At 43.9% G+C, this 10,078-nt stretch overlaps 1 protein-coding gene across 1 annotated transcript in view; it reads right to left on the reverse strand.

The window, feature by feature from the left end:
* Positions 1-10,075, reverse strand: part of LOC119169781 (clathrin heavy chain 1) — a 34,528-nt gene extending 24,453 nt beyond the window's left edge. Inside the window, exons 1-5 of the mRNA XM_037420801.2 lie at positions 9,672-10,075; positions 9,429-9,529; positions 8,019-8,149; positions 5,224-5,376; positions 843-961 (exon numbers count right to left, since the gene is read on the reverse strand). Coding sequence (XP_037276698.1) covers positions 843-961; positions 5,224-5,376; positions 8,019-8,149; positions 9,429-9,529; positions 9,672-9,749 — 582 coding nt within the window. The 5' untranslated portion in view covers positions 9,750-10,075. The remainder of the gene's footprint in view (positions 1-842; positions 962-5,223; positions 5,377-8,018; positions 8,150-9,428; positions 9,530-9,671) is intronic.
* Between the last annotated feature and the right edge of the window lie 3 nt (positions 10,076-10,078).

Genomic DNA, 10,078 nt, shown 5'->3' on the forward strand with positions numbered 1-10,078 from the left:
CTTACCCGTGCAAGGCAGCGAAGTCATTGCATCAGCCTCACCTCCTCTTTCAGCTTCTGTCAAGCCCAACTGTTTGTGGTGGACAAGGGTGTGCTCCCTTCGAGTGAGGAGTTCCAAATCTGCCTGGCAGACATCAATATATAAGAATATCTCAAATTTCGAACGCTAAAACATTCGGCACCCAACTTTTTATCTTCCTGCCTCAATTTCAGATCCAAAATAGCATTTATCGAGCCCCCACATCTATCACCTCCATGTTAGAACCAGCGTTTTCTCGAATTAATGAACTTTCAACCATCGCAGAACCATAACGGCTGCTTTGCCGCAATACAAAAGTGTAAGAAGGTGAAGCTTAAAAAAAATTTGAAGTAGCAACTGTTAATGAGACGTTGACTGTATTTGTCTTTGGGAAGTTCGAATAGCTTGAATAGTAAAAGCATGGTGCGAATCGAATTGAATAGCAAACACTGTTCAAAATATACTCGAAACTTCGAATATTCGCACATCCCTACTTCATGAATAAACCAGCAGTAGCTGTATTTACTAATTATACAACAAAAAATAAATAAAGTGCACAGCTCTAACCTGTTAAATAGGTTTGCTAGAAAATGCATCTCTAGAGTGTTTGTCGATGTTTGGTTCTATATTCCACATGACGTATTCATTTGTAGCTTGTTTACAATAGATTTCTAAATCTGGACATCTCTACCACTAAGTGGGTGCAGACTGCCGCTCCCCATGAAGTTTCAAGTGTATGAAAAGCAATAAATTCTACTTACATGTAGTAACTAACTCGGAAACAAGACATGACTATTGAAAGAGGCAGTCTGTTTAGTACCCACCTCCTGAAAGAGTCCGGTAACAGCCAGCCACTTGAGACCTGGGTCAGTGACGTAGCCCACCAATTCCGTGTTGCGTATGCGCTGATGAAGCGAGAACATGAACACCGGCACTGTGGGTGCTGTGATGGACAGAGACAAAAAAGGCAGCACTGTACTCTGCGACACTAGTTAGTTATTTAGACCAGAATATTTATAACGCAATAGGTTTCACTTACGCAAGCCTGTGTACATAACATCCTTTTGAGATTCTCCGCGTTTCGCCTATCTTTTCTTCCATCCCAGGCTGCTTGGTATAACCATTAAATTGAAGTTTCAGCAAACCTTTCCCTACCATAAAAATAGCAAAAGGAGGATTTGCAAACAAGCACAAGCCTTGACTTGGTTGTCCATAATTAGATGCCAACACCGTAGTATCTGAGGTATAGCGCATCCAGGACGGGACAGAGAAGAACACACATAACACATGCACAGAGCTAACTTTCAACAATGCAGTTCATTACGAGAATCAACAATACATATACCCTAACACGGCGCTTAACAAACCGCGGGCTAAAACCAATCTTGCAAGGAGTACAGTTGGCAACCTCTCTTTAATCACACAAGCATAATTGGAAGAAACACTAACGAAATGACAGGGCTCATTATTAGGTTTGTGCAAATAGTAAATTTCAGGTTCGAAGCGAATACTGATTTTGATCGAATAATTTTGAATCGAATGGTATGTATGGCATAAAAAAAAGAGAATAATTATCATGCCCTTACTACCCTGCACAATATATTTTTTAAATTGAAATAGGGGCTCTATGCAAATGCCCTTTTCTTTTTTTCTTCGTTCAAAGGAAGTTGGAACAACCTTGAGTAGTAGTTTCAGTAGCATGCGAGTGATAACCTGTAAAATATTTAACGTTTCAAAATTGATTATACTTGGAGCATATAAGCCGTCATAACAAGCTTAATAAAATGAAGAATTGATTTGAGGGTAACATGTTCTTTTAAAGGGGCCCTGCAACACTTTTTTAAGTAGCCATGGAGCCAGTAAACATGCTTGTTGCCTCACAAATTTACTGCGGCAAAGTTTCTAGAATCAGTTTAGTACGCGTGGAGTTCTAAAAATTTGTCGCACGCTGCAATTGCATTCTCCCTTCTCGTTCCGACGAAATGCCTGGAAGCTAAGCAGGAAGGAATGGCACTGTGAAAGAAAATACGTCACACGCACCTTGTGACCTTGAGCACTTTTTTTTTTCCTTTGAACACACGGCTTTTGAGTGCGATCGCACAAGTACTCATGGACAAGTGGCAGTCCCGGTAACGACGAGCACGCCATGCTCAAATCAGCCAATGGCTGTGACTAGAGCCGTGTAGTATTTTTTCTTGGCTGTGACAGGTGATTTTTGAGCTTATAGTGTCATTTGCCGAAGGAAGAAAGCAATTTTTAGCTTTGAAAATTTATTGAGAATTACAGGCTATGTGCTGTGCAGCGCTACAATATTTGCCTCGCGTGTTCTCGGTAGCCTCGACTACCGATTGGCAGCGTTTTATGACCATGATCAGTAAGTGTTGCAGGGCCCCTTTAAATTTGAAGGCGAGTTTCACGGCATAGCGAATTTCCTCTAGATAAATGCTTTCACGGCTTAGCACCCCTACATTGCAGTGAAACCACCTTTACAGGCGCTGACATGCAGATTATTATACATTTATTTGTTCATTGCAAATACTTCGAAAATATTCGGTAATCTAAATTCGAATCGAAGCGAATTCAAATACTCAACTATTCGTTCGAATACTCCAAGCATTCGAATGTTCGCACAAGCCTACTCATTAAAGAAGCGCGATTCATCACCAAGTTTGGCGACTTCTGCACCAGCCAGCCATTTGTGTCATTATCAGTGAAACAAATAGAATATTTGAGCATCGCATGATTTGCTTTGGATACACGATTTCATGTTTGAGCACGTGGTTTGTTACGCACCGTGTTAAGGTATTGAAGTTGAAAGACTTTTAACAAAGAGGTGTTGCGGCACAGACACAAGGCAGCAACGATCTCCTTTTAGTGATTTCGTTCGAAGACGCTAGCGAAAGCGTGGCGCTAGCAGTTAAAAGAGAAGCAATGAAAATTAAACAATGTATCACGATGCACAAATTAACGACTTGTTGCACTGCTCGTTTCTTCAAATAAATTTAAGAATAAGAGATGAAGAAACACTAATGTGAAAGTTTGTTGCACTAGTTAAAGAAGCATTCCCATAACTAGCGACGTGCACAAGTCCGTCTGGCACCACTGGGCTTTTATTTACCGTATTTGTTTTTCGCTGCTCTCGACTGCTCTCGACACGTTATGGGCGACCGTACGGAAGAAAAAGCGAGGATCGCAAGCCTCACGGCCTGCCTTCTCGCTCTGGAAAGCGAGGCAGATGCTGCAAAAGCCGCCAAGGAGAGGATCAAGCACCAACTGCTGTTCAGCAATTCCTTGCTGTGCGCACTGGAGCTGTCGGAGAAGGCCTGCGATCGATCTGGGCCTTCAGACGAAACGAGAGGTGGTTTGAGGGAACTGTACCTCATGAGCAGAACTTCAAGCAATCTTTTCGAGTGTACCCGTCCACCTTTCGTTTCATTGTGGAGAGCTTGCGCAGTGAGCTCGAAAGACAGTGCACCAACATGCGTGAAACCATCACTCCTGAGAAGCGAGTCGGCATTGCCCTATACAAGCTTGACCACTTGAATGACGGGCAAACACATGACTGCCACGCTTTTCTCGCTTGTGCAAAATGGCGCGGCGAGAGACCGAGCGTCACCACGTGATATTGCCGACGCGTTGTAGCTGCTTACGAGAGTAGAAAAGGAAATAACCATTAAAAGAGTTCATTACACCTTCTGCAGGATATGAAATTTGTTTTTACAAAGAGTTTTGGTGACATAAAAATAAGCATTCGCTCTTTTTTTCCCACCACTCGAAAATTGCTGGCGCCCACTGGTTTCGAGGCTACTCATTCGGAGCCGTAAAAGAGATCGACGAACTCCGTTTACGAAAAAGACTGCTTCTGAAAAAGAGTTCGCTCTGTGCCGTGTGTTTGCTGTCAGGAACTCCTTTTCGGAAAAAGACCGCTTATTTAAAAGACTTTTAAGTGCCCGTGTGACAGGGGTATAAAAGACCGCTTACTTAAAAGACTTTTTGCGCGCCCGTGTGACACAGGTATAAACTGCATTGTTGAAAGTTGGGGCTGTGTATGTGCAATGTGTCTTCTTCTCTGTCCCATCTTGGATGCGCTATACCTCAGATAGTACGGATAACCAACAAGCCCGCCGTGCAACCTTAGCCAACACCATGCGTGCTGAAGGATGCCTCCCCAGAAATTTTCATCAACCCTCGAGGTCAGTTTACAAACTAATCTACACACCACAAAACCATCAAAACAAGCAAGACAGCACACAGGACTTATAGCTTTTCATCCACCAGTTGGTTTATGCTGTTTGCATTCAGTACAAACTACCAATTATCCCTGTAAGCCACACTACTGTTTCTAATGATTGTGAAATGGTGTTCAGCAAACTTGTTGGACTTAGGAGCAAAGTAAATGTGCTTCAACTCTGTTGAATTCTTGAGAATTTGAACGAGTGATGGATTAAAATATACCCAGCTCTTGTCGATCAGAAATGCTCCGCATAAGAATAGCACAAGTTAGTGAAGTTCACAAGCACTATGGAGCCTGCATCCTCTTGGCCATACATCATGCACCATTCGCAGTTCATTATGACCATAAAAAAATGCGCCATCTCCACTCAGGAAACGCCATCGAAACTGATGCACTCCTTCGTCAAACTCACCCTCGCTTACTTTTGAATCGCCTCTTACTGGTTCCCCCTCTCCACTACACCTTGGCACTCCCTTTATCGGTGCAGCACAGACCTGCCCCTTCTTACAGACTCCCGCTCTCGCCACATCATGAAGCTACGTAACCAGCACTATGCCATGAGCGGACGCAGAAACATTGACTGAAAAGAGCTTCACCATTCGCTAAACTTGTGCTAACCTAAAACAACTTTAGAGCAAGTCTAATAATAATATCGGAGGTTTTGCATACAAAAACCACAACATGGTTATGAGGAACGCCAGAGTATAAACTCCGGAAATTTTGACCATCTGACATCGCACAGTACAGAGTCCTCCGTAGAAATATGAGGGCTGAGGCTGGGATCGAATAAGCCGTTCCCAGCACCGTACCAAACCTGTACAGTACCCTTTGTCCTTCGGTACTTTGCTCAGTGGCAACCTGGGTCTCACCGCAGCAGCGCCACTCTGCCACCGCTGCACCATCGCGGCAGGCAAGCGTAAGCCTAGCCCCAGAGTATTGCCTCGACCATCCAGGTGCTGCACAGTACTGACCCGAAGAGCAGTCCCAGTGAAAGACAGCATCTCGAGTGACCAGGCCCAGAGTGGACGGCGTGACCCAAGCCCAGTAGACGAGATCTCGCTCCAGCCGGCTCTTGTGCAGAAGCTTCTTGGTGCGTGTGCTGTACAGGTACAGCGCCCACTGGTCTGCATGCAATCGAGTGGCCGTGCACACGTACAATTATTTCATGACCTCCAGTCATGCTGCTTTTACATTATATCTTAATGTAAATTTTCCCTCTACCATCTTTTTCTCGAGCCTGTATCCTTCCTGCAAGTGTGGGACAGTTTAAATGCTCATGGAGGAGTGCGACATCTACAATGCCTGTAAACCTTCACACTGTTTTTATTCTTTATAATTCATACCATAAACTATTATTGCTAGAACAATAGGACAGGTGGCAACATGCAAACGATGTAATTAATCAAATATTGCTCAGATATGAATACAGGTCACATTTAATAGGTACACCACCGTAAAAAAGAAAAAAGAAAAATTTAGGCTTACCTCGAGCTGTAAGGGGATAAATTTAAATAGGCTAAGCTCCTCTCGGCATTTGCTCACAGTTTTTCTTGCATAAGAATATACCATATGACAAGATTAAACCGGTTTTTATGGAAAAACAGTTCTTGCTGAATGTAGAAGGAGGCGATAAAACACCTCAGGTGCATCCAATAAAGGCCAGAGTCTGCTGCACATTCTCCATGACAAGAAAACTTGTTTTGCTCGATGTGTTTCACAAGGTACCCATGTGCAACTGTGGATGACATTATGTTTAAGAGCTAGCAAGCATGTGATGAAAGAAAATGAATTCTGAGGCTTTACACACCTTAACTATGACATCATTCATTACTAGACATGTCAAGGTGAGAGTGAATGAATATCTCGATTTTCGGAGCAGATTCCGGAGTCGAAAAAATGGTGCTTTGGAGCAGCTTCAAGTGTTTTCGGAGCAGATGGCAAGATGTTCTAAACGACTTGTGGTGTTTAAAGTGTCATTTAAGCATCTTATAAATATGAATACTTATCAGACATATTGCACATGCATAAAATAATTACTTCAAACAGTATGAAACAAACAATTAAGCAGATAGATGGTCCCTGAACACTAGGTAAGATGAGCTACCTATATTTAATATGGCAATACTTGGGCTAGAAACCATACAAAAGCGATAAAGCTGAGCACCAAATTACAAAAGCAGCCACTGAGACACCGAACTACTGCTGAAGCAGCAGTTTATAATCAGTACGGGCACTGTATGCTATTTTCATATTTTTGACCAAAGGAGCGTGCCTTGAAAATTTCAAAAGTAAGATAAGCTATAAACCTGAAATGCCAGTTCTTGTGGCATAAATGAGCCCACAGCTCATAAGATGGTAAATGCAATCAGACCTACATTAAAGTCATCACAATCACAGCCGTAGTTAGTAATCGTTATGATGTTGAAATATTCTAACACATTTTGCAAAAATAGTGTGCTTGATATATATATATATATATGTGTGTGTTAGAATTGTCAATAGGGTAGTATACAGCCAGAGTTAATTATTTGTTTGTTTTGCTTAGGCTCGCTGAACGGTCAGGCAATAAAAAAAAATAGCCAGCTCCATATTGCAGCAAGTTCTGAGTAGTTACTTACAAAAATAGACTTTGAAGCAGCCTTTCTCTTTTGGAGCAACAGTTACATCACTGCATGCACCTAAACAGAAGTGTTTTATTTTTTTTATTTAATTTCTGTGTTTCAGGTAAGCATGAGGCAACAGAATATTCAAAACTAAAGCCAGTATAACACAATTAATTTTTTAAAATAATTCTATGTCCTGTTTATCATTTAGAAAAGATAACAGACTGATATAACACAAGTGGTGCCACTGACCAGAGAATGAAAAGGAACAGTAGTACAGGAATGGCTTCATTACATTACACAGTCCCAAACTGCTGCTATGTTCGCAAAAGTACATGACCAATTTCCGAGTGTTCTCAGGATTCAGTTTCCAAGCAGTGCCATTATCAGCAATTTATACAGAGAATTGTCACCACTGACGGCTGAAGCACCAGAGGTGATGTCATCATTGATTGATATGTGGGGTTTAACGTCCCAAAACCACCTTATGATTATGAGAGACGCCGTAGAGGAGGGCTCCGGAAATTTCGACCACCTGGGGTTCTTTAACGTGCACCCAAATCTGACGAGGTGATGTCATCCTTATCTTTTTTTTTTTTTTGCAAATGCTTCCTGCCTCGTCCTTCGCAGTGCCATTTGATGTAGCATGAATTTTTCGTTGCTTCGCTTGTTTCAACGACTTCATTAGATTCATACCACTGAAACGGTGCCATGAGGTAAGACGAATGCTCATAAAAAAGGGAACACGAAACACAATTGCCGACTCTCAATTGAACTTTTACTCGCATGCGCAGAACATAAATATATACTCACGCGTGGCTTCACACAGATAACAAACCCGTACATAGACATATGACAACCAGTGTGAGCAACCAATAAATTTACACAAAAACAACAGTATCTCTACCCATTCAAGTATAAGATTTATGTATTGTACAAGGCTACAGACAACAGGCTGATGCATGATTCTTTTTCTTTTTGTATGTGCCAAGCCTTGATAATCTCTCCAGTTGTCCGGTTATGCTGCCATGACACTATGCCGGTTTCACTGAAGCGGGGTTCATCAGATGTTTCCTTAGACTGAATAGTCTTTAAGCACCACTTTAATTAATCTTGACTAACTAAATTCCCACAGTCCCATATTGCACTGATGCATCGCTTACCTGTGATGGCTAATAAAGGCTTGTCTGGGTTCAGCTTGGCACAGCGTGCCTCGACTTTGTAAGTCTGAGGCGCAGACCTCTGTGGGTTGAAAACCGTCACCACGGAGCACCGATCGGCACTGCTCGAAGCGCTGGAGCAAATAACATTGAAGTGTCACACCCCTAGTGCTGGCTGACTTGAATATACTTTGGATAAGCGAGCTTCAGGCTAGATTCGTGTCAATGTACATTTTCACACACTCTAGTTCAAGAACGTTGACTACTGTTCTTGCTGACTGAGCAGAGACAAGCACCACAGACCGATGTGAGAGGAAATAATTTTGGAGAGTCAGTCACATATGCCATTGAAGCTCAGTGCTACAGAGGCTCTGTTGCAGTTTTCAAAAATTGCAGAATAGGTAGAGAGATGCATACAGGCTATACTATTGATTTTATTTGTGACAAACAAGTGTTACTGTGTAGTGAGAGCAGGCTGCAATCATGAGCAACCTTGATGGTGTGCCTTTACTTCCTCTTTTTCTCGCTTACCTATTACTCTCGTGTTTCTGTTGAATCCTGCCTGCCCCCTCCCCCCTTCCCATTGCACAGTTTAGCGTGGCATACGAAATTTTTCTATGTGGTTAGCCTCCTTGACTCCCTGTTTCCCTCCAGTTTAAGGTCATTGCCTCTGCTTTAGCAGTAGAGCAGTGATAACAGCATTCGAGGAGCCACGTGCTCCGCAAAACCTTATTTGGTACTACACTTCAAATGAACAACGATTAAGCTCTGCAATCTGTAGATATATAGGAGACATTCGTTCATATAGGAGAAAATTAGGAGACATATGGAGACAATTAGGAGACAAGTTAGGAGAAAATTAGGAGACATATGTTCCCAACATAGTCAATGAAAATTTCAAACTTACTGGATGTAAGCTTATGAGACAGGAACTAAATGAGAAGCCACAGGGGTTGTTGTGAGACCTTGGTTTGTCACCACCCCTCCTCTACCAAGCCACAGTTTCATATTGGCCAGTTTGAATACCATTGCGCTTTATGAAACAACCGCTTGATACTGCTGTCATATCAGAAATTACGGTGGCGTAAACGCGAATTCTTTGCCTCCAGAGGGTGTGTCTACGGGGTATTCATCGATATCACACGAATCTAAGATGCCAAATGTGGTATGTCATGTGTGCGGGAAGGCGTACGAGCGACGGGACTCGGCATAGCTGTGCGACTCCCATTATGCAGTAAAATCATTTTCGCTTATTTGAGCAGGCAGTGCTTTCAGACGTGAATATGCCAAGCACCTGGCATGGAGAGAACGTCGTGCACACTGGGGGGCGTGAACAGGCAGCGCGCGCGCTTCTCGGACAGATCTTACCGCGCTCGCGAGCTGCGCCAGCGGCCCAGCCGCGCCAAAACTCACTTTCGACAGGTCATGGTGTGGCGAATGCAGAGCCACTGGCTCGGGGTGATCGTGACACGCGGCCATGTCACATGCTCCAACGGAATGCCCAGCTGAGTCAACTGAAATGCGACACCAAAGACGCAGATGTCAGACATCTCGTGCCGCGCTGTATCAGCGCGCCACTCCGGACACGCCAACCTTCCTACGGCGCCTAAGGAATTGGACCACTCCCGCCTAAAAGGGGGACTCGGGCGAATTTACCTGTACGAGTTCTGTAACGCAGAGCGAAGGGCCGATGCTTTTCGGGTCGACGGTCGACTTTTTCCTGACGACGGACATCGTCGGCCGCTGTCATCGGACGATCGCGCTTGGCAGCGAATGACAGCGTATCGCCAGTAGGACGGTACGTGAACATGGGGGCATCGGGTATCGCCTTATGTCACCGCCAACCGCGGCGTTGCCGCCAGCGGGGACACCCTACACGACGAGCACAGCAGCAGGGAAATTCAGCAGCAGGCCGCACGCATACATCCGCAAAAACTCGGTCCGGCGTTGATGGCGATGACCATGGCATCGTCATTATCCCGCAACCTGCTCATCTGTCATCGAGCGACCGGCTACGGAAACAGGCAGCGGACTGAACGGCTAGATCTCTATCTCCTGTGACA

Source organism: Rhipicephalus microplus, unplaced genomic scaffold (assembly GCF_043290135.1).
Source record: "Rhipicephalus microplus isolate Deutch F79 unplaced genomic scaffold, USDA_Rmic scaffold_21, whole genome shotgun sequence".
Taxonomy (NCBI): Eukaryota; Metazoa; Arthropoda; class Arachnida; order Ixodida; family Ixodidae; genus Rhipicephalus; species Rhipicephalus microplus.